This window comes from Chlamydotis macqueenii, chromosome 20, assembly GCF_036417535.1.
Source record: "Chlamydotis macqueenii isolate bChlMac1 chromosome 20, bChlMac1.mat, whole genome shotgun sequence".
Classification (NCBI taxonomy): Eukaryota; Metazoa; Chordata; class Aves; order Otidiformes; family Otididae; genus Chlamydotis; species Chlamydotis macqueenii.
In genome coordinates, this window is record NC_141575.1 from 7,113,688 (window position 1) to 7,141,392 (window position 27,705).

Consider the following 27,705-nt stretch of genomic DNA (forward strand, 5'->3'; position numbering starts at 1 on the left):
ATGCCGGGGCCGCGGCGCTCGCTGGCTTCCCCGGTGGTGAGCGGCGTGCTCTGCCCCTGCGGCTCCCCGCGGGCCGCCGCTGCGGCGGCACCCGGCCCGGGAGCGGAGAGCGGCGGCGGGAACGCGGGACCCGGCGGGCGGGCTCTGTGCGAGGCCTCCGAGCAGGACCGGCGCCTCCGCGCCCTCTTCCAGAAGCTCGACGTGAACCGCGACGGCGCTCTCTGCATCCACGACCTGGCCGAGGGCCTGGGCCGCCTCGGGCTGCACCGCACCGAGCTGGACCTTCTGGTGAGCGGCGGCGGCGGCGGGGGGCGGTGGTGGGGTTTGGCCCGGCCTGGTGGGGCCGAGCCGGGCCGGGCTCCGGACGCGCGTTCCTGGGCGCGGGGGAGCGTCTGGCCGGCCTCCTCATCCCGTGCCCGCCCCGCAGCGCTGGCCTGCCTCCGGAGCCCGGCTCCGCCGTTCTCGGGAGCGGGACCCTTTAGCCGTGCCCCCTGTTAACCGCGGGAGGACCCCTGCCAGGGCGGGGGTGGCAGCAGGGCGGCCGCTTGCTGCGGGGCAGCGCTCGCACCCGGGGCCCCGAGGGCCAGCCGGCGTTTGCGTGACCGGAGACACCGCCGCTCTGCAGCGGGCAGAGTGCTCAAGCGTTCCTAGGTGCTTGCCTAAAAGCAGCCTGCTGACTTGAACGCTAAACCCGGGGGAATCGGCTTGCTTACTGCCTGTAGGCTCGTACGGTGTTAACTGCAGACGTGTAAGATCGAAAACTTACTGCTTGGACAGGGAGAACTATAAAACAAATCCTCTTTCTCCAGGTCTGAGGGCTAGGAAGCTTGCATGCTTACTTAAATTTGGAAAAGATTTTTGGGAAGGGATAGGTGCAGTCAGGTTGCCATGTGGTTTTCATTACGTCATTGCGTTTCCTCACATGAGTCTGTTTGGCACCACATTGCTCCACAAGTTTCTTGCCCAAGATGGCTTATACGTGCCAAATTAACTTGTCTGTTTTAAGGGGTTTGAAATATTATAAAATGTAGGAAGGCTGCTGTACTTGGACAGTTTGCACATGGAGTACACAAAATGTGCAGCGCACCGACTCTCTACTTCAGTACTGAGAGCTTTTGTGGTCCCGCAGCTCTCTGTGTGATGCTGTACACTGACCATTCTAGACTTCAAAGTTCACTATGATGTTACTCTATTTCACTGCAATTAGTGCAATTTACACCTGTATGAATCAGAGTAATGGGCTTGTCTTCAGAGCACAGTTTGTCCCTGCCTGGTCTCTTGTGTTTTATGTGCTGGGCCATAAAAAAGCTGAGTATCTTGGGAGGATAGCAGGCAAACACATGGGCACAGTCAGGTGTGTGCCACCTCAGAGTGCCTCAACCCTGCAGGAAGAAAGAAGAGTTTAATGATAGCTTCAGAGTCACTGAAAAGACATCTAATTCAAGTGACAGTTCTTATTCTCTCCCTGTTCTGGGAGCGGTGCCCCAATTTATTTGAGTGCTTTAATTGCATGTACCCATCCTGTCCAGGGTTGCTAGTTCCTTTCTAACTTTGAATCTCCAACATCTTAACTATTAACATTTCTTTTTGGTTGGCATCTTCCTTGCTGCTGTAAAGTATGAGAGTTCTTTGGCAGCGTAAGGATCTTGTGAGTGGCTTAGTTGTGCTGTTTCTAAAAACAACGTTAGTGCCATGGTGATTTTCTGCACTGTGCCTTTTGGTAATGAAACCTGATGATACCATATAAATCATCTGTGCCTGCCCTGTGAAATGCTGACCTGCTGCCACCTGTGGATGCTGAATCCCTCACCTCTGGCAAAAGTCTCATCCATGCTCTGTGCTTACGCCTGCATGCTTGTCTCGGTTTGCATTCCCTTTTCTTCCCTGGCATGTTATTCAATCCAGCCTGATGCTTTCTAGGCTAAAAGGATGCACCATGAAACAAAATGCGTTTTTACTTCCAACAGATAGTTTCTTTGCTTGTCACGCTGCGGGAGCGGCTGAGAGGAACCGTTCTGCAGGGACTGGAGCTGCTTTGGTGGAGGGAAGCGCTGTCTGGATGCTGTTTAACAATCCTGTCTTTCTGCTGAAGCCCTTGTCTGTCAGTATTGTTCCTCAGCCCTTTGCTTCCTCTGCCGACTCTTCTGCCACGCGGGAAGCGGCTGGTTAGATGAATAGAGTTTGCAAAGCATCCCCTTCAGCAGCGTAAAAAGCATCTGTTAAGAACGAGGATGCAGAGTTCAAAACTCTGAAGTTCCAGTTAAACGTGTGGGAACAGTCCTCGGAGAGCTGGCTGGAAAACTTCCGCATTGTGTAATTTTTAGGAAAATCAAATAAGCTTCCTGTTTCCCAGGCGGTTCTATTAATAAAGTCATTCTTTTTTCTGCCCCATCCTTAGCTAATAATGGCACCTTGACGCTTGGCGTAAGTAATGGGAAGTCACACAGAAGAAAAGTGCTTAAGCATCAAGATGAAAACGTTTTTGATGTATAGGACGTGGTGTTTGGACACTGATTTAGGTATAAATCACATCGATTGCCTGTGATTAGTAAATTACTTTGTGACTGTGGTCCATTTTATTTTTCCTTCCATGCAATCGTACACTTGATACGGGTGTTACCTTCTAATGTTGGGAGACTGATGGAGAAAATATTAGACTGGCAATGTGAGGTTATCGCCAATCTTAGCTGTGAGTTGCTAATCTCTTTACGTCAGTAGGCTACAAGTTCTTGTGGTAATAATAATAGCTTTGGGCTGCAACTTGAAAAGAAAATGAGCAATGTTTTGACTCCTTCAACGCTTGAGAGCTCTCACTGAGATAAAGCCCTTTGTAGCGTTCTTGGAAAATTGCTGCCTTCTGTTTTAGAGGTGGCCTTCTGTGGTGGGGGAGAGAAGGGGTTGTACTTACATGTAAACGATGCATATTTTTTTTTTTTTTTTAACCTGTGGTGTTATCTTTAAACCACTTGACAAATACAGTGTGCCAAATCAGCGAGCCTTCTGAGGAAATGCTTGTTTGCACTGGTTAGCGTGAAGCAATTCACATACTTCACTTTGCTTGAGCAGTAAAGTGGTAACCCCGTGAAGAATGTTTTTAAAGGCTTTCTTGTTCTGCTGTGTAAAGAGATAATCTTTTACTGCTAAATTACATCTACCCCTGGAATGACCAGTCTCCTATTACTACTACTTTCTGATTTCCCTCATGAAAATATTTATATAGACTTACAGAACTGAAAATATGCACTTAATGAAAATACAGGTATTGAACCAGAACTGTGTTTTTCTACTTTGTCTCTGGACATGCTGTGTTGTTGAAAGGATGTGTAATGGCAGTATTTGTGTACTTGCTAATATAATTGTTCTCCTGCTGCTCCTGATTAACTGCAGAGCTGGAGCGCTATTCTAAAACCTCATCTCTGCTGCTGAAGTTCCAGACAGTTTGGACTGGTGGACTTCATCCCAGCTGCCTAGAGACAGACTGAAGTGTGAACTTTGCCTGCAGCTGCCTCTTCTATGGTGGTGCTGAGCATCTTCTGCTGGACTAATTCTCTCTGCTTTAAGAAACAGAGCAAACATAACCCTTGTCTCTTTTCAGTTACAGCTGTCCGGTTGCCTCTGCTGTAACGATGGTGTCCTTCTTGGCCTTGTGATGTTTTCTTCTCCCAAGTTCATACACGTGACTGCCTGTTGCTGCCTCAGTATTGGCCTCCCCATGCGAACCTGCATCAGCTCCCATTCTGCTGAAATCTTCACATCTGCGTTCATCACTTCTTTCTTTGCCTGCTGTCTCCTCTTTGATCTCCAAGTTCTGCCTGTCCCGACTCCCACACAAGTTCTGTTGTTCGCTTTTCGCGTGTACCAAAGCAGCGTAACTGCACTGCTGCAGCCGGACTCCGCAGCGTTCTGGTTGCTTCAGGCCTCTCCTCTGAATGGCTTTGCTTTTTAAGTATGTCTCTGGACTCTCCCAGCTGTCAGAGAAAGTGGTCTCCTTGCTGTGTTCTGGGGTGGTTGTCAGTTAGCTCTTTTGCAAGTGACTCCATAGATGGATTGAGAAACTTTCTGTCGTAGCAGTTGCAATCATAAAAGTTTAATCTTATTTCTGATCAATACCTGTTGTGATGTCATGTAATTCTTCCTTTCAGACTCTTTATTTCTGTAACTGTTTTACTCTCCAAGACTTCTGAATACTCTGTATTACACTATGCATAATGTACTACATTTCTCAGCAACTGTAAGGGGCAGAGGAAGCAGGGAGTCTTTTCAGTGTCATGTTTTCACCTGTCTTCTGTTCACAGTCACCTGCAAAAGGAAGACTTGAGTTTTTATTGTGTTTGTTTGTGTTTGTTCAGGATACCATGAAACAGTTTAACACAAGGTGAAACTGCTTTCAGTAACACGTTAAATAACTCCACGCATTTATGTATAATGTGCATTAAAATGGCAAGCAAGAAAAGATCGTATCTGTAGGGAGCGGAGGCCTGTTCTGGCTCTTTGTTAATTATGAAATGCGTGGTTTGTGATGAAGGCCCTGTTGTCATGCACTTGGGAAAGCTGATGCAAGAGCAGAACTGTAGGTCAATGATTCAGTTGCAGATAAAGCCTTTAAATCTGTGGTAGGTGGATGAGTTGGTGTGAATTCTGGGTTCTGTTACCTTCTCTGATTTAGGCACGCTAAGGACACGAATGAACCGTTTGTAATCAATCAAATGAGCTATTGACAGCCGCTGCAAGGACTTTGAGAAGAAATACAGGGACTGGCTTTGGCACAAGGAAACTTCTCAGCGCAGTGTTGGTTATTAATAGACTTGGCCAGCAGCCTCCTAAAGCAAGAGCTTTGCTGGACTGGAGGGTGCGCTGTGACAATGAGTGTCCGGGGAAACCGGCTGGCACGCTGCCTGCCTGCCTCTGTCACTCTGCCTGGACCCAGAGGTCTCACAGGGAGGGCAGGAGGAGGGGGATGCTGGAGACCAGGGAATCTCGCGCTGTGATGGTGAAAGTCTTTACGCAAATTTGGGCTCTGGTCATCAGAGATGCCTTGGTGTGATTAACGTATTGAACTGGCAGTGCGTGTCCACCCAGTGTTCGAAGGGGCAGACTGGAAGTGAGTTTTTTAGATGCAAATACATACAAGATGAACTTGCTCTTGCATAAGTTTACCTTGCATATAAACAAACAATTGTGGATTAGGCAAGTGTTGCTTTATGTTTGTGTACATACAGGACTAGGTATATAACTCTTGAGAGATGCACTCTCAGGACATTTTTCCGGGACCGTTTTTTGTCCTACCTTGCAGCAAACTGGAGAAGCCTGGTGGTTCTCAGGTTTATTTAGCTGAGACCTCTGTCCTATTTGCGGAGTGATAACGAACGAAGGATACTGGCTGACATTTGTGAGACGTAGATGCCACTTCGACTTGAGCGTATCAGTTTTAAATGCTGATATTGCGAAAGCCTCTCTTGCACAAAGGCATCCTGCAGGATGCTGGCGTGGCCTTACAGTGTTGTGTTTCCTGCAGGGTGGTGTGTCTTCTGAACTCTGTCGTAGATCCTGCAAAGTGAAGTCGGATCCCCAGAGCCTGAGTGAAAAGCAACTGATTGTGCCTGTGTAGGATACGCAGCAGGGTTTTGGTCTTTCAGCAGGTGTTACTTGGTGATGAGGGCTAGATGCCGTGGGAAGTAGTGGAAAATGTCTCCTCCTCATCCACGTTGGATTATTAGTTAGATTACTGAGATAAGGGCAGGTAAAAAAACCCCAGAACTTCAGTATATTTACTGCTTCTTTAATTTCCTTTTTTTTTTTTTTTTTTTAAAGAAACAAAACCAGTGATGAATCTGGCTGAATACTGAGCAGAACCCTTAAATGGTTGACAAGTGTTAATAAAATGACATCAAAACCATAGTAAGGACTTGGTCTCCTATTCGAGAGCCCTACGAAATGGTGATGCTGCTCCCTGTTCCGTATGTTATAATATGATATGTTGGGAGGAGGGGGAGGGATTTTTTTTTTCTTTTCTTTCAGACCTACTTGTAGCAAATGGTAAATGAGTCTTTGTTCTTGCTCATGTCCTACTGCTATATTTGTCCTTCTGAATGTGGGACGTGAGCACGCTTTAATGATGCCCCAGACTTTGTCTCGGGTGGAGAAGCGTAGCTGTGATAACTAGTGTCAATGCAGAAAGGCAACAGAGACATCGTAGTTTTTCTAAGTTATGTGCAGCGAGCTGCAGGGAAGTTTCTGGCAGTTAAAGTGGCTTACAGTGGAGAATTCTGCCGTAAGAGAGATTTTTGGAATTTTTAGATCATGAATTGCTTGGAAGGCAAAGCTGTTTGATATGTGAATCAACGCTGTTTAGCCTAAGGAGAACAGGGGCTGTGTGAGAGCAAGCCTGGGCCCGCGCTGCTGGAGAGCCATCGTTTCTGACTAGCTATTTTCCTGGTGAACTTCCTAGAGCAGCGAGAAGCTCACTTGCTAATTTCTGAGTACTAAGGATGCCCTTTCTCTTGGTCAGTCCCTGGTTCCTCATGTGATATGATACGACCTTGGCAGAACTCGCTGTTCTGGGCCATGGCTGCGTATTTCACCCTCCCTGGCCAGCTCTTTCTGTATCTCTGTATTTGGCACTGGCCCTGGTAGCCTTAATATATCAACTGTAATAGCTAATCACTTGTGCCAGGGTTCCTTTAACGAGGTGACCCGGGTTTCATTTGGTGTTCAGTGAGCTATGCTGTGTCACCTTAATGTATTACTGTAGTTTAATATTAAAGCAGCAGTGGCCAAGAGATTTAGATTTTTCGGCGTGGTGCAAGAAGCACTGTGCAGGGTTAACTTCGGCTTTCTACAAAGTGGGAAGTACTTACGTTTTTCAGAAATTATGTTTGAAAAGATACGAGGTAATTGAAGGAGTCGTGGTGGCCCGTCCCTCTGGGGCGGGCTGGGTGCTATCTCTGGGTGGCACACGCTATCTCTGCGCAGCACACATGTAGGCAGCACTCCTCGGGCTGCTTCCAGGAGAGCTCCCGAGGAGATGAGTCACCGCTGATTCCTGCGGGGTCACCTAAGGAACTGGAGACAGCGACCGCAGTGGCAGCTCTTCCTGTGTCGGAGGAGGAGAAGGGTCATTGCTCCCAGCAGAGCTCCCTTTCCTCTGCCCCCTTTCTTTTCACCCTCCCTCCTGCATTTTTTAAACGTTAGCTAGTTGTCTGGTGACGAGGCTCACATTCCTGCTGCAAAATGCTGTGCATTTACTCAAAAGTCTTCTAGAAGCCATTTTAAAGCAAATGATCCAAGAGTGAATTTCGGCCCAGTACCACCAGACTGGAAAGGGCTCAGTTTGAAAACTGGAGCTTCAAACCGAGGAGGTACTAAGATGTGGCCTACATGATGTGGCTGAAGAAGGTACATGATAGCTTGGGTTTGTGGCTTGAAACCAAACCTCCCTCTGACAGCTTGTAGTACTGAGGAAAATATTGTTTTAATTAAGCGAAACAACGTCACTCTCTTGCTCTTTCCTTTCTCCTTTGTCTCCGTTTGGATAGATTGCACGACTTTATTGTCAGCTTCTCCTCTGGCTATCTAATGACTATCCCATTTTGGTGCTGTAGGACTGAGACCAGCTGCCACAGGCGCCTTCTGTCCCCAGTGACTGGTGTGCTGGCCAAGAGCCAGCTGACAGATTAGTCCTGGTGCTTTTTCGCCTTCAAAATCCTGGGCTTGATTCATGGAAACAGCTGAAATTGGAGGGCTGACTGTCTCCTAGTAAAGCCTAGGTTGGGAAAGCTGTTTGGGTGTGGCCTAAGTGTTTGCTTGCGATTTCTAGAAAAAGTGAATTTTTGTTCCTCGTCCGTTCCTTTGTGTTCAGGCTGGACTCACGGTATTTATTGCATCTTTTCTTACGTGTGAATGATTGGCTTCGTGGTGGTGTTGGCAGGGCAATACTTTCCTACAAATTCCCTGTAGAAGAGCAGTTGTCTTGCCTCTAGCTATAATGATCTTTCCGTTACTAGGTTTATTATTCTGACCTAATAAAATTCTCCACTTGGTAAAAGAAATGCTTTTTTTTTTTTTTTCTCTCCTAAATATGATTAGAAAAGTCTGTCTGTTCTCAAGGAGCTGTGTGGATTAGTGCGTTGGCAGAATTCCTCTGAGGTTTTTCTTTAGTGAGGACAAAGGCCAAGGAAGCATTGCTGAGTTTCTGCTTTAATTGCACCCCAGGCATGTAATTTCTTGCACAAATTATTCTTTTATTATGCAATCTCTGCATGAACAAGGGAAGATGGGGTCCTTGCCATGCGTGCACCACTACAGCTAATACTGTGCAGAGAAAACTGTAAGAAATAGTGTCAGGTAACGTCAACTGGTTTAATGGGTCCTTGTGAGAAGCAGCCCGGCATTAAGCGACCTCTGAGGGGAAATCTAAAGTCTCACTCCGGTGCTTTGCCTTCTGTAGCTCTGGAGCAGTGGTGCCAGTCTGCCTGCTGTCGCCCCAAGCAGCTCTAATGGACTTTCCACAGGCGGTCACACTTTTTTGGACCCCATCCATGAGTAGCCTCAACTGGTTACCCCAGCAGAAAGCTCTGTAATTTTTAGCGGGGCTAATGAGGTTGTCGGAGGAGCATGGGAGCAAGGTAAGTACAGAGCTGATCTGGATGTGTGAGGTGACCTCTTTTAGTGGCGCTAAGCTTCGGATCAGTTCGCTGCTTCTTGTGAAATGACAGCCTCAGGCTGATAGAAGGTGATTTTGAAGAACCATGCCCAGTTCAGAAAATCTGCTTTGTTCCTACTCTAGCTTGAGAGTGTTAGAAACTTTCAAATGTCATCTTAAAGGATCGGATTCACTGCGTTTTAGAAAGCAGTTCAGCTTCTGTGCTTCTAGTTGTGACAACTGGCAGCAGCTCAGGGTACTCGAGATGACAGAAATATCTCCTCTTTTCTGCCTGTGCCTGAGCCTGGACTTCTGAGTACATCCCAACTAGACCTGGACAGTGTCGTTCCTCAGGGGCAGAGCTTTTGCCGCACCCTGACCCCAGTGTTACAGCCTCTGAATTTTGTACGTTTTTTCTATTTTGTTATTTTTTTTTGTGTGTGTGCCAAGTTTTAAGGTAAAAAAAAAAATCTGTGTACTGTATGTAGACCTTATGATTAAAGAGCATTTTTTTCTTCATAAGTAATTCTGAAGTGCATTTGCAGAAGAATTCTTTTTGAAATGTAATGTCTTCTACATACTTGTTTCTAATTTTTTCCATTACTCAGGTTGGTTAAGGAATTCAGCATTAGCAAGTTCCCAAGTGTGACGTTTAGTGTTTTTCCTCTCAAAATTTGCAAATTGGCTACTTAAAGCATGCAGTCCTTTCAGGTTTTGGATTGTATTTTCATGTCTAATATCTGGAAAACAAAAGTTTCTTACAGCCTATCACTCTTAAAAGTTAAAAGCTCTGTTTTCGGAGGTCCTCTGCTTGCCGTGGATCTTGCTGTGCTACTACTGTGGGTAGGGAGCCGTGGCTGATAGCAGCTGTAATCTATATGTATGTATTTATCCTGCACGTTAAAAAACCCAAGCTGTTCTTTCATGGGAAACTCGTAATACTTTGGAAAGTGAGGCATGCAGTGCCCTCTCTCTGTAGATGCAAAAGGCAGGCAAGAATCTAGGACTACAAAGTAAGTTGTCAGTACATTAAAATGGAAAATGAGCCCTCGCTGTCACCAGCCTGCTGCTGTGCTGCCAGATGTAGGCTGCTGGGTTCCGCCAAGGCGGGTGGGCTTTTCTGTTGGTGCCGCGGTTGGGAGGCTGATAGCCCCAGCCTCACAGCCACGGCTGTGGGCGGGCGCTGCTGTGGGGGCCGAGGGAAACGCGGCATTTCTTGTCGAAATTCAGGGAACGTCCTGTGTCCTGTGCTTATATATTGACATACATGTGTACTCCTGCTGTGGGTGATCCTCCCCTTGGCCGTACGGTTAAAGGCTCCTGCAGCAGACCCCGGCCTGTTTCACTGACTGGCAGTAGTTTAACCACAGCGTATTGGATCTTGCATAGATGAATAGTCATAAATGCTGTGCAAGCGTGTCGCTGCCTTGTGCTGAAAGCCAAATGGCAGAAGCACAATGCAGCACCAAAGAGCTATTGTAATGACGGATGAGACTATAATAGACCAGGGAGAGCGGGTGCAGTTAGAGGTTAATTCAGCCATGGCTGGGAAAAGCCGGCTTCTCTCCGGAGGACCATCTGCTGCTCTAACAAAGAGCTGCAGCCGAAGTTGCCGAGCCCCAGAAGCGGGTACGTACGCACCTCGGACAATCCTGTGCTGGCAAACTGCCTCAAGGCCACGGCTTCTGCGCTCCGGACGGCCGCCCTGCTTGCCCGTACCTGCCCGATGGATCTGGCAGGCGCGCTCCTTGGCGGGGTGCCTGCTGCGTGGAGGGCGCGTTCCCGCCCGGCTGCGCGCGCTGCCTTGCTCCGGAGCACCGCAGCGTTGGGAGCGAGGATTGGCTGGGCACTGCTGCAGTGGGGACGCAGCCTGGGTGTTCAGCCTCGCTGATGTGCCGTTAGGATGAGCCGGGACGCGCGGGTTAATTGGCAGCTCTGAGAAGCTTCTCTCGGAGAGGTTCATTTTTAGCTTTCCTCTTAAGCGCAGCATCTCGGCTTCTCTGCCCAAGCAGTCTCCAAAGCTCAGCGTCTCGGCTTCTCTGTGCCAGGGGTCTTGTGCTTTTGTCTCTTGCCATCAGATTTCTGAGGCTCTGGTACAATGAGCTGCTTGTCAGGCCAGGCACGACTGCAGTAGCAGCAATTTCAAAAGGCAGGAAGCATCCGCAGGAGCGGTCTGTAAAGAATCTGAGCCCGTGGAGTCGCTGGGTTGAACCTCCCGCTGGCTGCCGTGCCGATTCCCGACTTGGGGGTGCTTGGTAGTGCAGTCACATCATCCTTGGCAGCGGGCAGCTCCTGAGCGCGCAGGGTTTCCCTGCCTGGGACGCTCGCTGGAGCAGCAATGCTGCAGACCCTTTGGCATTTTCTGTCTAGCTTCCTTCCCAGGGCCGTATGCCAAGGTCCTGCAGATGAAAAAGAGGATGAGGCCAGAAACACCACCCCACTTCCAGGCCCCGGGGAGAAAGGGCCAAAGATGTTGGGGAAGCCACAGGACAGAGGGACTGATCCCACTGAAAGGAGACCAACTATCCTACTGGTGGTTGGACCCGCAGAGCATTTTCCAAAGGTAACGGGATATCCAGGGGCCTGAGGAGGGGTTGGCGCACACGGCAGCGGACTGTGGGGTCTGCCGGGAGCAGGGGTGTTGCAGGTGGAGTGTGCGAGTAGCTGGGGGGGTGTGTGTGTATTTGGGGAGGGGGGAGAGAAACACGAAAAGGGAGCAGGGTCCAATGTGTGTGCTTGCTGGAAGGGAAATGTGGGGGGACCAGGGGAATGACTGTGAAGGGAGGAGGTGATCTAACCTTTCAGACATGATGTTCAAAGGGGGGAAAAATAATGCTGTTTAGGGGCAAGGGGGAATATGGGGGTCTCGAAGGTTCCTGGGCAACTTGTAAAAAGCAAGACTAAGGGCAGGGAATGATAATGCAGGTTAGTGGCGAGTCCCACCCATGCACAGGAGACTGGCAAAGGATCAAACAGATCCTAAAACGTTCCCGAGTCAGTCTCTGGTAATTTGGCAAGTCACTGGTAATTTGGCAAGGCTCTGGAAAAGCTAGCACGTTTTGAGCAAATGAGTAACTGGCTGTATTATTTGAATGGCACAGCCCGGAAGAGAGGAAAGCCTGTCCCCGGGGAGCGGGCGGCATAAGGGAGAGACTAAAATCTGCGTGAGGATGGGAACTTCCCAGGGGGTGGGAGAGAGGGGAGGTGGTGGGTGCGCACAATCGGTGAGGCTTTGTCTGGGGGGAGGCGAACAAAAGCTGCATAGTTTAGTGCCTGGGCTCCTAGCACAGGGCTGGCTGACTGCAATTCTGGTTTGTTTTTGATGGAGAGCAAACGCTGTCTGTCCGTTCTGAGGATGGTGCAGTCAGCTGTGACTACATGTGGTTTAAGACCAAGGGTGTGACCTGGGATTAGGGAGAAGGAGTCGGGCATAACCCCTGCGAGCGGTGGGAGCTTGCGATAATACTAAAGGGCTGCGGCAGGAGTAGGAGTGCATGACTTGCAGGATCCAGGGAACTGGGCATGATTGTTGCTGTAAGATTTCTCTCTAAAATGGGGGATGAACAGGTTCAAGTTGTAGAGGGAGTGAATGTCCTTTCTGCTGCCGTTCTGAATGGAAACAAGCAGGGTGGCATTTCGCATTCTGGGGAGCAGAAGCCACTCCCTGCTTGAATCAGACTGAAAAATCTGCAGGGACTTTTGCCTTCATCTGTATCGTTAGCAGTTAGCACTGTGCATCCTCATCAAAAAGATGAGTCTGCGCATTTTGAGAAGAGGAGGACTTCTGTGCACAGAGGCTGAAGAAGGACAGAGGCTCAGAACTGAAGGAGGTTGTGATGAAAACCTTGAAAGCCTAGGGCTGAAAATCTCTGATGTCTTCCAGGGAACAATGGCTGCTCAGTCAGGGAGAGTCTGTCTGTTCACACCTGAAATGAAGCTTTCTCTGAAAGCTGATACCAATCTCCTCTTTCCTGTGTCACCCTGGGAAGTTTTGCTGCATAGGAACCGTAAAATTGGCTAATGGAGAAATACCTAGAGGATAAGGATATGGTAAAATGGAGTTATTGCGGCTTAGGAACTAACTGCCCATCTGCTAGGAGGTTGTGACTGTAATTTTAGCCTGTCCTGACTGTAAAGTAAAACGCAGCGTAAAGCTCTTCTGTTGAGGATTACGCAGATATGTTTTTACCTTGCAATTCAGGCCGGCTAATACTGCATCCAGCCGTCATGGGTCAGCTGATGGACAGTCACTTGTTAAGCTGCCGTGACTTGTTTGTGCTTCATCAGATATCTGTGCTCTAATTACCTGTCCGAAGGAGAAGTGTTGCAAAAAGTCTAGACAGCCTTAGGGGTAGATCATAAACTACTGTGAGCAAACAGTATTATTTGGTGTTTAAAGAAAATGTGGGTGACACATGGCTTTTGTTCTCTGCCGCTGAATGTCTGTGACCTTGGGAGAAGTCTCTTGACTGGTGTGCTACTTTGTTCTGTGAAAACGCCTGTAGCTACATATCTGCTAAAGCCACCCAAAATATCACAGCTGATACTTGGGTTACTGTAAGGAGTTTGCGTGTATTGATAAATTTGACCTGAGTTGCTTCCTAGCCCTGGCTCTTCAATCTTCACGTTGTAGTTGGTGTGTTTCTGCTCACATCCTTGCTCGAAGGTAACAATTTCAACATCAGGCTGTTTCTGCAAATGTGCGAGAAAATACCGATTGCAAATGTGATGCACTGGCCCCTGGGCGTGTGTACACAGGAGAGAGGCACGTTCTGCCCCTGGTGACACCATCTGGACTTGTAACTTTGGATTGTGTGTTGTCCCTGTAACAGGTCACCTTTCCTGGTTACCTTTATGTCAAATACCACGCAGTGTTGTCCGCCTTCCCCGGTCTCTGTCCTTCCTCTTGCACAGCGTTGGCTGGCTGCAGCTCTTTACTCTGCTGAGGTTTCTTAAATGATTAACTCCCCTCCTTCATACACTTTACACTCCCTGTGCTTTGAGAGGACTTTCTGTACTGTACAATTAATTATAAGCTAGTTTCCTGAAATTAAAACGTACCAAGTCAGCAGGACATAGTGAAAACTTCGGGCAGTAGAGGTTCTCTCTCTGGCCCATGGTGTACTTGCCCAGAAAGCTGTTTTGCCTGTGAAGGAGGGTGTTAAATTATGTGGCTGTAATGCTCACTGGCACTTGATATTTTTAGAGACCTTTTTTTAGCAAAGTAAATTCAAAATTAAACAGCATACTTCCCTGCTCCTTCTATGGCTGCATCTTCCCATCCTTTGGGAGGTACGTTCTGGAGCTGATGTAGTAAACTGGTGATGGAGCAGATGCCTACAAGAGTACAAATGACTTGGAAAGGCTAGCGTTGGAGTGGCAGGGTGTTGAAACTGGTAACTCGTGCAGCATTTAAATAAGAACCAAATCCTAAAAATGGAAAATGAGTTTGCAGTTTCCTTGATGGCAAGGCAAGTGAGCCTTTTGTAGAAGGAGGACTGACCCATCTCGTGCTCCCTTTAGCACAGGAGGGTATTAGCTAGGCTGGCTTCACGTCGACCAAAAATGTGTATACCCAGCTCTGGCTTCATTAACAGAACTGGTGGATGTAAGAGAGATCAGGAGGGGATCTCCTGATCTGGGAGAGAGAAGGGACTGACTGCTTGGAGCTCTGTGCCCTGCCCTTAGTTTGATCAGGAATAGATGGTGCTAATGAGGGATGTACTGTCCACAGCTCAGGGGCTAGGGAAGCCGGACCGGCTGCGTGTGCTGAGATGTGGGCAGTGGCCCCATACTAGTTGTGCTCAAGCAGCACTGACCCCTCCAGCTATCTTGCTTTTGAGTACTTCCAGGTTTACCAGGATTCTGTTAGGTGAAATCTAAATGCTTGTTAATGCCCGTTGAAGTTCCCTTTGTCATTTAACCAGAATTGCTGGTATAAACTCCATTTGTAATCTGTCTCTCCTTCTTAGCGTGCTGTCGTGTAATTAATACCCTGCTTAAAATCAGCTTTCTTAACCTCATTGCCTTTCTCCTTTCCTCTGACGTAGGTAATAAGGCTTTTTTTTTTCCTAAAATGTGCAGATTTTGCCTTTTGTCTCTAGCTGCTAACTCTAGACAGAGTTTATTAGGAAAATCTGCATCATGTTGGCATAGCAACTGAGCTGCCAAGCAGCTATAATAGTGATGCTTGGCAACTCGTGGGAAGGACTCCAGAGGGTCTTTAGGCTTGGTGGGGCAGAGCTGAGTTCCGTTTGTTCACTTACTACCTGGAGCTGGGCGGGGGCGAGCTGCTGGCCTCGGTCAGGCGTTAGCTTTTGGCTGGTGGTGCGTAGCATCGGGGTGCTGCTTGCAGGGAGACTCGACTCGGTGGGAAGGCTGGGGTGTGCTGTTGGCGTGCATGTAGTGAGCTGCTGCAGCTGATCTTTAAGAGGATCTGGAGCCCCTGAGAAGATCCTGTTTTCGTGCAGGGAGACGTCAGCAGGGAGTAGGTTAAGCCTGGTTAGGTAACGCGGCAGTGGTGCCATGGTGGGTAAGGTGACAGGGGGAGGGCGTAGGAAACCGTTATAGGTCACGATTCTCAAGGGTACTGAATTGCTGCAAGTCGTGATCTATTAAGCCTTTTTTTTTAAAAAAAAAATAATATCCTTGAAATAAAGCCCTAGATTAAATATTCCCAGTTTGTGTGATTGACATGTAGCTCCACAAGCAGCTTATTACAGACCTTGGCTTTTCTTTAAATCTAAAAACCAAAACACCACGGTAAAGACGTAAAGGCCCCTTGTTCATTAGGATCTGAGGAGGGGAGTGCTGATTGGACTTTGTGCTGGCTAGGCAGCCTGTTTGAACAGAACAAACGCAAGAAAATGTTGCTGTGTCCGCAGCGGCGGGGAAAGCTGTTAGCTGGCCTGGCTTAAACCAGTTTAGCAAACATACTGTGTTACTTCAAGTGCAGGCAGGATTGTAGTGTTTTGGTTATGGGTTTTTGCGTTTTCCTTGTATGATAGCTTATCTTTGGCGAATATCAAGACTATAACTTTATTTTAAGATTCCTGTTAGCAATTAGTAATTCTGGACTGAGCAGCGTTGTTACCTGCTGCACTGCTTTGGTACTCTCGCCGCAGAGCCCGTACATCAAACTCCACTCGGTGCTCAGAAGCCTGTAATTATATCTGCGTTTAGTGATGTATGTGCCACACTCCCTCTTCATTCTGGCTTGCTCCTGATGAAAGCTCAGGGACTCGCTTACAAAGTGGTTAAATTGTAAATGGTATAAACTGGAAAGTGTTGTTCTGCCTGGGCCACTTGTCATTATAGTGCGTATCCGCCTGCAATGTTTAATTGTTGGGAGAGGAGGAAAACCTAGTAAGCTGTTGGAATTCTGTGTGGATGCTTAGCTAGGAGGCTTTGAAGCAGCTGAGTCTGTTTTGAAGCCTGCTCTTGATTTTGGTGATTTTTCTGGGTGTCCGGCACAATGGCAAACTTCTCCACAGGCTTTACTACTACCTGTATTAGTAACCCCTAAGTACTGCAGAGGAGATCTTGGTATGCAGGGTAGCCTGCTCCTAGCTTCCACAAGTGTTCTTGGGAGGACTTCTAACCAAAGCCAACCAGCTCTGGCAGAGCAAAGTAACCTTATAAAAGTGGAATTTCAAGGCTTTTGTTTAAGCTGGATATCCCAAACGTGTATAAAAGCAGTAAGTGGGTGGCATCCTGCTCTTTCTGTGTTTTAGAGGAAGAATTTTGGAAAGAGCAAGACAGTGAGAGTCCTCCTGTGTTGTATGGGAGGAGAGGTTATGATCAGGACTGGTCCGTACTGTACTGCGTGTGTAAATCCCCGGAGTGGTGACCATAGGATCAGAAAGGACCGATCGGATGCACGGAACAGCGAGTGAGCGTCTTGGATGTTGGCCAAAGCCTCTTGGGTTAAATGAGACGCCGGTAAGAGTTAACTTGCGGTGAGCGTGAGGTCTTAATGGGAGTCTGGTGTTGAGCAATGGGAGGCAGCTCGCATGCCTCCTCCAGATCCGGTGTCTCGCTAGCAGCTGGGTGGGACTGTACAGCCACGGCTTCCCTTTTAAGTAGAAGGGCAGGGCTTGTACAGCCAATCGCACTGGAGCCGGCTTCGCTCATAGGCGTGTGTCATGAGACTTGCTGGAATTTCCTTTCCACTACGCACTGAAATTAGCTCGGGGGAGTCATTCAGTTTTACTTCCCTTCCCGGTCAGTCTGAGCGGGGCAGCTGAGTCTCTGGCTCAGAAAGATGCTCTGCCTCTGTCTGTACTTGCCAGTGTTTGGGGAGTCGCAGACGGAGTTTGAGTACTTTGAGTCGAAGGGGCTGCCGGCTGAACTCAAATCCATCTTCCGACTCAGCCTCTTCATTCCTTCCCAGGAGTTCTCCACTTACCGCCAGTGGAAGCAGGTATGGCCCCAAGGGAGGAACGGGAGGGAGCCAGCGGTGGAGGGGTGGTCTCCAGCACCCCGAGTGGCTGGTCAGAGGGGGAGAAGTTCACGATGGCTCTGTCGTAATAGCCGGGTACAGCATGGACACGTTTCTCTTGTCCATTGGCAGGGATTGCCAAAGCAGAGTGGAATGGACTCTTATTTTTGATTCTTTTGGCTTGAATCTGATGAGATCTCAGTGCCTTTAAGACTGTTTAAACTAGTCGATTTGCTGCAAATTAAGCAGAAAAAGGGTTTTTCCGAACTGCGGATTCCTCTGCTTTAACTGGTGTGCTCAAATACATCACTTCACATCCTCTTCCTTTTCCTGCTTCTTACACTCTTCCGCCTCTCCCCCTTCTGACGGGAGGTGTGTAGTCTAATGTCAGCGCGAGCCAATGCAGGTCTCGCCCCGGTGAAGGTGAGCAGGTTTGTGCTATGAGCCAGAGAGCGGTTCAGCAGCGGTGCGTGGGCTGAGCTGGGGGAGCTTGTGGAAGAGCATTTCCCTTTGCTGCAGAAGGGAGATGCACTAAATCTGCAGAGTGCTCCGTCCGACTCTGTCACACAGCCCTGACTTTCAGCTTGCTGCTGCTGGTGTGATTTTTCACTGTCAAGAGCCCAGGCAGCTGATTGCTGAACAGCAAAGCTAGGCAGGGTTTGTATATCTTTGTGCGGACATACAAACGGGGGACAGAGCAGAAGGCGTGCTGCGGGGGCTGTGTTATGCAGGTGACCATAGAAACACCTGCAGCTGGCATAGCTGTTAATGACCAGTTCTGTCTACAGGGATTTCATATTTGCTGTTAAAGGCGAAGAGCTGCAGGCAGATTATTTGTTCGTATCTCTGGAGAAGATGCCGGGACCTTGGCTTTCTCAGCCGTCACACGTGTGTTGCGGGTTACTGCTTGACAGGCTCGCAGCATTCTTGCTTTTTGGTCATGGGGGGAGAACGCTCGCTGAGCACAGCGGCTTTTATTACCTGCGGCGTCTGATCACTCGTTGCACATCTCTGTGGTTGTTAGGGGCGTGCTGAGAGAACGGGAGCGGTTGCACAGTCACATCTCTTACAGTGCCTTCAAATTATGAGTGCCTGTCAACTGGTTGGGGGTTGCCAGTCAGAGGGAAGCCCTGATTCAGCTGTTCAAGGCCAATCTGCTGACATGCGAGGGGTGTTGGTCTATCTTTAGCCCGCGAGTTGAATGTGGGGTCATATCTGAACTTTGCAACAGTCATATGATAAATTGCATGTTAAGAATACTGGGCACACCTCAAAGGTCAGGGCAGCTGGGACAGTACTTTCTTACTTAAGGTTCATAGAACGATTAGGAGTAATCCTCGTAGCATTAGAGCTAATGTGACAAGACTTGGGGGGCGAGAGAGAGTTTTAATAGTGAACTGTTTAGTATTGAAGTCATTTAAAATGGCATTGAAATAAAGACTTAAGGCTTATGAAGGGGACTGGTGCTCATAGGTTGAAGAAATATCGCAATAAGTACAAAATATTGGTGAACTGAGGGTTAGCCTAGTGTTTGGTCTCGGCTCAGAGCTTCCTGAATAAGCCACCTGCTGTTCACATAAATACTACAAGAATTAAACCAAAAATTTAGGTGATGCGGTAGACTGAATCACACCTCATTTAGTGTTGCTCACTGATTCATGTTGAAAAAGACTTGCAGGCTGTCAAAGGCAAGTGACTGAACGAGAAGGGGAATAGGAACTCCCCGAGCCACATTCTTGTAGTCCGGAAATCACCTCTCCTGTCAACAAGTAGCCACGTGCCCTCAGATAGAACAGTCCATCTGCTATTGCCCCATGCTGGAGTGAGTTAATTAGCGTTTGCCTTGTCCTAGATGTCTGGCACGGAGTCTGATCTTGATTTTAGCTTTGTCCTACTAAGAACCTTTTCTTGTTCTATATGCATCTCATGGAAACTTGTGTAATTAAAGCACATAGCTGTAGGGTGCCTAAACCAGTTCGTAGGGGTTTTTATCTTTGGCTGTGTCCACTAGAGCTGGACAGGCTTTTTCTGGTTGGAGTTAGTTATTGCCAGAGGGAGCTTGCTTCTCTAAGAATCGTAGTAGGCATGAAATTCCTTCTCCTGTTCAGGTTTTTTTATTACCTGAAGTTTTGTGATTCACTTTTTATGCAAATCTGTTGCCTCATACTTAGTTTAAGAACCTCCACAAGGGCTTTGTAAGATGTTAATCAAGATACAGAACTGAGATTAGACACACGATACTAGCAGAATATCCCTGATAAAAGCATGAGGCATTTCATCTGCGTAATTAATTTGGGGAGACAGTTGCCTGGAATCGGGTGGCTCTTCTACACTACTGCTTCACTCAAAGTTCTTTGAGGAATAATAATTCTGTTGGCTACTTTCTGGAGGAAAAGTCAAAGTCGTGTAGGAAATTATCTTTAAATGTGGTAGAAGAAGGGGCAGATCTGTCTGAATGAACAAAGGAACTGACAGGTTTTGTCTTCTGAACAGAAAATTGTGAAGGCAGGAGACAAGGACCTGGATGGACAGCTGGATTTTGAGGAGTTTGTCCATTATCTCCAAGATCATGAGAAGAAGCTGAGACTGGTCTTCAAGAGTTTGGATAAGAAGAATGATGGTAAACACCTTTCTCGTGCTCATGAATAGACTACTGCATGCCTTAGCTTGTAATACATATCCTTGAGCTCACTGGCTTATCTTCGCAGGCCGTATTGATGCCCAGGAGATTGTACAGTCTCTTCGGGACCTGGGAGTCAAGATCTCTGAACAGCAAGCTGAGAAAATACTGAAGAGGTGAGGATTCAACTGGTTCTTCTGTTTTACTGTTGAGGGGGTTAGAAGGAAGTGTAGGGACATAGAATCCATCTCCTTTTCTTACCCTGTACATGCTTCCCAGAGACTTCAGCTCCTCCCTTTTTGCCTGTTACTCTTGATTTTGATTTTTTTTTTTTTTTTTTTTTTTTGTTCCCCATGAATTGACACTTAAAAGGTTGCAATGCATTATGGAGAGTTACTGTCAGAATCTCTTATCTTGCTGACCTGCTGTGGGGAAGTGCTTGCACCTGAGCTGATTTGCATCCCTGTCTGATTGTCCTGTTGCCCTGAGCTTGCTGCTTTGGTGAGGGACTGTGCCATTGCTCTTTGCTTTACGCATGTGGCACTAACATGTTAACAACCACTTATTTGTGCTGTTTTTTCCTCTTTCTTTCCTCTGCTACCTTCCCTCTGTCTGTTTGCCTGTGTGTCAGAATAAGGACGGGACACTTCTGGGGTCCTGTCACCTAGTAAGTATTCTTTTCCGTTCAGCGTCAGTTATGTTGGCCTAAGTTTGGTAGGAGGGGGTGCAACTACTCCTGTGGGTCAGTTAAAGGGGAAAGGGGAGGACAAAGGGAGCCCACTTCTACCCCTTTGCGGTGTTGGAATAGAAGATTTCCTGGCTTTGTCTTGTGTCTCTTTAGAAGTCCTTTAGTAGTTGCTTTGCAAAGCTGCTTTTGGTGTAGACCTGAATAATCAGTGGGAAGGGGAGGAGGAATTTGTCACCCAGTGGGAGTCTGTACTCATCTAATGATAAACCTTTTTAGCATGGATAAAAATGGGACAATGACAATTGATTGGAATGAGTGGCGAGACTATCACCTGCTGCACCCAGTGGAGAACATTCCTGAAATCATCCTGTACTGGAAGCACTCCACGGTAAGAAACAATTCCTCCACAACAGGTCTTGGTCTTTCCCCAGCTTCAGTCAGAGTCCTGACCCCCAGGAGCTGCTATCGGCAGTCTCTATCTTCTCTTCATGGTTCAGTAGCTCCCTTGTAGCCCTAGAAGCCCAATCGCTTCCTGTCCCGTTATCGTGCCACCTATCACTGGCACGGCTTCCGAGCCTTTGGCACAGGTGATTACAACTGCATGTTCTGCAAGAAGATGAGGGCGTTCGCTTGGCTTGCACATCCGAGAGCTTGTACTAGTGGCCAGCCCCTGCTGGTTCAGGACCTGTTAAGACTAGAAACTGATTTGACAGGCAGCCGTCCTTCCTGGAGATATTTCGGTGTGTGTAAATAGCATGTAACGAGATTAAACTGGCTGCAAGCTTGAAAGGCTCCAGAGAGGTCCAGTTTTTTTGCCATACAGCTGCCTGCAGTTGGTAATTTTGTTCCTTCCTACGATCCACAGTATTTTAATGCAGATAACTGTTCAGCAGTTCCCGTTTCTTGGATAAAATCTCTAAATGGGAAGGTTCCACTTGTGATGTGCTCTAGCAGTGGCAGCTCCTGTGGCCAGGCACAGCAGTTAATGGCTGTAGATAAGCTGCTGACTTGGAATAAGCATATTCAGTACTTCAACACTTAGCAGTGATAAAGAGAAATAAAACTTTGGCAAGATCACGAGCTGATGAAACATTTCTCTACATGTTATACTTTTGCAGATCTTTGATGTAGGAGAGAATTTGACGGTCCCTGATGAGTTCACAGTGGAAGAGAGGCAGACAGGGATGTGGTGGAGACATCTGGTTGCAGGTGGAGGTGCAGGTGCCGTGTCCAGAACCTGTACAGCTCCCTTGGACCGCCTGAAAGTGCTCATGCAGGTAGGATGGAACAGTTCCTGTTTGCTTGAATACCCAGATAGAATCCTGTAATATTCTTGGATGCCTAGGAGATGGTAATGTTCTTCAACACAGTACAGCACACTGGCCAGGATTAATCTCATTGCTCTTATATTGCTACTTTTGAAAGCTTTTGGGATTGTTTGAATGCTCAAAGTCGTGTTAAAAAGTTAGTCTTCACTGGCTAGAAAAAAATATAGAGAATCTTTTGGGGGGTAGATGTGAAAACTGTCAATAGTTAGAGAGTTTTGTGGCTTAGAGCACTGGAAAACTTTGGTTCTCGTGAAACAGGTTCAAGACTTGTGTTCCCATGAGGGACCCTGAGGCCATGAGAGTTGCAGTGGTTGTGGTGGTCAGCTGGCAGGGCTGGTACTCAGTATCATTGTTATCAGTGTTAGAAAGGAATTACAAAAGCCTGATTTTAGCCTTCTTTGTCACTGTAGCAGCTCTTGAGCGGGGAAGTTTATCCTGGGTAGCAGATCCTACGCTAGGTATGGCAGTTGCCTGTTTAGCCTTTCCTCCCATTCCAGAGGGAGATATTGATTAGATTCATTAGTTAACACTAGGCTTCGCAAAAAATAAAAGAAGCTTGCTTTCCTATTGTAGAAGTTATCTGGAAGGGATTAAAGCCTTGGCAAATCTCTGGGTAAATAGAAAAGCGCCCTTTTGTCCCTGGATTACGGAAAAACGTAGCACTGTCGTAATCAGGACTGGAACTAATCCAAGCTTGCTCTCTCTCTCCCAGGTTCATGCCTCCCGCAGTAACAACATGTGCATCGTTGGCGGTTTTACTCAAATGATCCGAGAGGGTGGACCAAGGTCACTGTGGAGAGGGAATGGCATCAACGTGTTGAAAATTGCACCGGAATCAGCCATTAAGTTCATGGCCTATGAGCAGGTGTGTAAAAGGACACAGAAGTCTTGCTGTGGAAGGGTTTGCAGGAGGACAAGCTGAAAAAGACAGCTGAAATAAGTCAGTGAGCCTCAATGTCTGTCTCTCTTGGCTCCTACAGATCAAGCGATTCATTGGTACTGACCAGGAAATGCTGAGGATTCACGAGCGGTTGTTAGCTGGTTCTCTGGCTGGGGCCATTGCCCAGAGCAGCATCTACCCGATGGAGGTGAGGCCGGTGGCTGATAGTGGAAAGGTGCTAAGATGGGAAGATGTGGGTGGAACACCAGCTCCATGATAGCTTAACTAATGAGTTCTCAGAGATGATATCAAGTACTACTGCTCCCGTGATAGTCACTGTAGTCTTGACCATCATGCTCTTAAGGACATTGTCTATACACTTTTCTCCTGTTGATTCTCCTGTAGACCTTCAAGGCATTTCTTCTTGTCTTCTAGGTTCTGAAAACACGGATGGCTCTGCGGAAGACAGGACAATATTCAGGCATGTTGGATTGTGCCAAAAACATCCTTGCAAAGGAAGGAATGGCTGCCTTCTACAAAGGCTACATCCCCAACATGCTAGGAATCATTCCATATGCTGGTATTGACCTGGCAGTCTATGAGGTATGAAGCCTTTAACCTGCTGTAGGGCTGTGCTGCTTGTGTAGCTTCATCACTGTCAGACCTGTCAGTTGCTAGAGGAGTTTAAGTAACTTATCAAAGCGTTCCTAATGAGTCTTATAGGGCACAAATGGATTTGTTACCCAAAATGGCCTAAAAGATAATCCAATACAACGATTCTCCTTTCCTAGTCAATGTCATGCATGATCTCTTGTTTCTTTTTTAATGGAAAATCACAGCAGAAAATAAAATAAGGCATTTTCCCCAGGTGTTGCGGTAGCAGTAGTTCAAAAAGATTTGAGAAGCCTAGTGCTTATGGCTGAATTTGCACATAGCTTTCTAGGCCTTACCGTAGTTCTTTTATGTAACGTGACATTCTTTTGATTGCCTCTTCACTGCTAATATCTGGCTTGTTCCTTCCAGACACTAAAAAATGCCTGGTTGCAACGCTATGCTGTCAACAGTGCTGACCCTGGAGTCTTTGTTCTGCTGGCTTGTGGCACCATCTCCAGTACCTGTGGACAGCTTGCCAGTTACCCGCTGGCTCTTGTGAGGACACGCATGCAGGCTCAAGGTGAGAATTTCTGGGAACTGTGGGAACTCCTGTCATGGTCTCTGAGCAGGGTAAAGGTCCTCTGGTGTAAACATTGCAGCAACAGCCTTAGCTGGCCTGTGCTGCTGAGCCGTAGGCTATTTGCCATGCTGGACGACAACAGTGGACTTTGTGCTGCCCTTAGCATCTGAGGGCAGGCACCTCCAGGACAGAGGTTCGGTTTTGCTCAGATTAGGAGTTTTGGGCTAAGGGCATCTTGCAGAGCAGTTTGAGAAAATGCCTGTGGTGTGCAGCACAGCTACGGCTCGCCGAGAAGTTAGATGCTGTCCCCTGTGAAGCGCCTTTGCTGTGTGAACATGCACAGGAAGCACATGAATCAGAACTGCTCTTTGAGACAGGTGTTACCTTGAAGTGTTTTCGTCACATAGGCTGCATTATTTATTGTGGCTTTTCCTCTTGCAGCTTCAGTGGAGGGTGCTCCCGAAGTGACGATGAGGGGACTGTTTAAACACATTCTGAAGACAGAGGGAGCATTTGGTCTTTACCGGGGTCTGGCACCGAACTTTATGAAGGTGATCCCAGCTGTCAGCATCAGCTACGTGGTTTATGAAAACTTGAAGATGACTCTGGGCGTGCAGTCACGGTGACCAGGAGATGCCGAGGACTTTGAACTCTGAAATCTTGGGGTGCAATCCCAAGACGTATAGCCATCTCTCATTCTGTGAATGTGTCGACACTAAGCTGACTAAGCAAAGCTGTGAAATCTCAGATAGTTTGTGAGTCAGTAAGGGAGAGGGGAAGATCTGGTGTCCTTTGCCATCTTGCTACTCAGAGTTCCACATAAACCATCACGTGGTCCTTTTTGTTGGGCCTTTTGGGAGACCAGGAAGTGAACTCCTGGGAGAATCTTAAGGCGCGAGTGCCTGAGGTCAGTTCCCAGCAGCGTGGCAGAGTAGCAAAGGTTTGGGTAACAGGTCTGATTTCAGTGTATTGCTTGTACAGAGCTGTTTGCCTGCAGATGAGCACCTTCTGACTTGCTGAAAGAGCTTCTTTTTCCATTCGGAGAGCTTCTTTTTTCCATTCAGTTGTTGAACTTCCTACCCGTTGTTTAAAATTGTACAAACCTTGTGTAGGAGCTGCTGCCGCACCAGGCTTGTTATTATGTTTACATATATTCCTTTGGGTAGGAGACATTCATGTTCTGCTTCCAAGACTTGACATGAACTGTAACTTTGAGCTATACTGGTTTTGAGGGCTGGTGGGCGGTGGTTTATCCAGTCAGGCTTCCTTAGGCCAGCCTGATGAAGAATTAGGATTATTTATTTTTATAGGTTTAAGTGTGTCTCATAAATCCACTAACAAGATGCACTTACTAACAGAAGCAGCAGACTAGAGCCTGCATGCCTGTATCCTTTGCATGCCGGGATCGGCTTGTCTTACTCAGCAGGGGCTTGGACGGAGGAAGGCAGGAGAGCCCTGGGTGGACTGGCACCTTGATGCATGGCTTTAGTGAACAAAAGACAATATTCCACAGCTCCTGTGCAGTTGTGCTCCCAGCACGACACGAGAGCCTCTGTGCAGCGTTGCATGGACCTCTGAAATCCATTCTGCCGGGTGCCGAGGATAGCTGCTGCGCCTTTTCCAAACCCCGTGCCTACGCTGCTATCTATCTCTTTAGACCTCTTTGTAGATGGACGTTCAGGTTTGCGTTAGCGGGATGGAGTCCCCAAGCCAGGAGTACGTCTGCTGTGGGAAGGGGTGTTACGGAGAGGGGCTGGTTGTCACTGCCAGAGGTGAGATTTCAGTCCTGAAGATGTGCTTGCTTTTCTTTCAAAGGGTGCTTTTCATAAGGCTAAGGGAAAGAGGTGGCTTTAAAATTTCTCTTACTGCGTTGTGGGCTTCTTTAGTTGATAGGATCTGGCTTCTGAGGCCTGGGAGATCCTCATCCAACTTTTCATTTTGGGCAAAATGGACCAGCGTTGCATTCCACTGTCTTACTGCTTAAAGCATATTTATTTTGTATTTATTTGAACAGAGTTATGTCAGACTATTTTTATAGACTTGTTTAAATATTGTTACTGTTACTTGTATTTCTCCTGTTTCAAAAAGTTCTCTTATTTGTTCTCTTAACATCACACAGCTGAGTTGTGGGGAGGGATGCCGAAGTTGCTTGCATACCTTCCCTTTGGGGCTTGATCTGCCTTTCCCACGTCTGGGATTGTTGCTGGAGGACCTCAGCCCAGAGAAATTCTGTAGCAAGAAGCCACGGGAGAGAAGGGAGCTGGTGAAGAAGCAGTACCTTGGGAGGAGGGGAGAGGGTGCACCGTGAGGCTCGCCTTACTTTGGAATTGCCTCTGTGCACGGCTGAGAAGCTTTCAGGTGGAGTGATGAAGTTGGGAAGTAGAAGGTCTGTGCATGTTGGATGTCACAGTGGCTAATTGAGAGCGATCTTGGGGAATCTTTAGGTAAGGAGGAGGGGAGAAATCTCAGGGACTAAAGAAAACACAAGTTTCCAGAGAGATGGAAAGAAACTTGCACTTGGACACAAGCTGCTGCAGTTGTGCTTTGAGGTTGAATCAGCAGACCCTGCTGCTGAGCCAGTGTTGCTCACTGCGGAGACGTGTGTGAGAAACTGGAAAAGGATTTGCTAGCGCTCAGCAGCTGCTTTTTTTTCTGGCAGATTTTGGTGGTTTGTGGAGAGTCTTCCGGTTGAGGCTCTGCTGTGACTATCCAGTGCTGTCAGTAGTTAGCCAGGTGGAAATCTAACCGATCTGGACTAGTGATAGCATTTCCTGGCCCTCCCCTTCTTGAGACCTGTCATAAATTCTGCAGTGGCTCCTTCCTACCAGTGTGGCCTAATGGGAATATGAACATCAGAATGCAAAAATCAATGCAAAATGACAACCATCTTTGTAGCTGTAACCACAAATTGTTATAATGCAAATCTAATTCTTCATGTAGGGAACAGTCTGCTAATAAAGGTCTGTTAAAGAGATACCATGTGTCTGCATCTCTTTCTTGATACGCTTTAGTGGTGTTATTCCTGGCCAGACTCTTCCTGGGATGATTCTCATCAAGGATTCTGACGCTGGGAATGGCTCTCCCAGTGAGGACCTGGGACAACGGAATTCTTCTTAAAGGAGAAACCAGCAAACCTGAGGCCCAAGGCTAATGATGGTGGTGGTGAGTCAGGGATGTTCCGATGCTGTCAACCTGTCTCTGAGTGCTGCTGGACTTTGCTCCTCTGTGCAGTGTCCATAGTTCTCTTTTTTTTTCAGAGAAGTGAGTTTCCCAGAAAAGCTGGAAACTGCAGTCCAGTTATGCCCTCGGAGGAACCTGGCTCATAGGGCTTTCAAAAGAAAGGCTCTGTACAATTTCTTCTTAAATAAAAGCCCAACCAGGAGCTATTCTTGAAGGTCACTCAGGAACCACACCTGGTAGGGCAAATGGCCTCTGATTTGGTTAATAAAACTTGCTGGCGGGGCCAGACCGAGTTTATTGGTTCCTTATGTCGCTGACTGCAACTCAAGGCTTTTATTCAGCTATAAATCTACTCAGGAAGTCTGGGTCCTTGTAATCTGAGCCGCTGCTTTCCAGTGGTGTCAGCTTCGGTCAGCTGAGACGCTTATCAGCGCGCTCTTGGGCTGCAGGCTCAAGGCTGCTGGCAGCGTCCCGTCTCCCACCGCTGCCCTCTCCTACCCTTTAACCATCTCGCTCCTCGAGGTGGGGGGCTGTGTTTCATGTCACAAGCTGAGGAAGATGTGCCTGAAGCAAGGGCTGGCTGCCTACCTGTGCCCTGAGACCGGGAGGGAACTGACTGTATGTGACCTTGTAAAATCCATTTTTACTGTGGGAAGCGGGCCAAGGGCTCAGCGTCGAAACCCTGCCCAGTAAACAGTGCCGTGCAGGGACAGGGCACCCTGGTGCTGCCGAGGGAGGAGCAGAGCTCTCTCTT

At 47.8% G+C, this 27,705-nt stretch overlaps 1 protein-coding gene across 4 annotated transcripts; it reads left to right on the forward strand.

The window, feature by feature from the left end:
* Window positions 1–26,745, forward strand: SLC25A25 (solute carrier family 25 member 25). 4 transcript variants are annotated; one of them, XM_086763583.1, is made up of 10 exons: window positions 1–288; window positions 19,575–19,701; window positions 19,790–19,877; window positions 20,666–20,777; window positions 21,508–21,666; window positions 22,430–22,582; window positions 22,698–22,805; window positions 23,033–23,200; window positions 23,621–23,771; window positions 24,213–26,745. In XM_086763583.1, exons 1-10 carry the CDS (start codon window positions 1–3, stop codon window positions 24,395–24,397), a joined length of 1,539 nt encoding a protein of 512 aa, XP_086619709.1. In that variant the 3' UTR covers window positions 24,398–26,745. The 4 variants fall into 4 exon arrangements, with proteins under 4 accessions (XP_086619709.1, XP_086619711.1, XP_010128738.1 ...); XM_086763585.1 differs by lacking the exon at window positions 1–288 and adding an exon at window positions 5,946–7,395; XM_010130436.2 differs by lacking the exon at window positions 1–288 and adding an exon at window positions 10,657–11,204.
* Window positions 26,746–27,705: the final 960 nt, after the last annotated feature.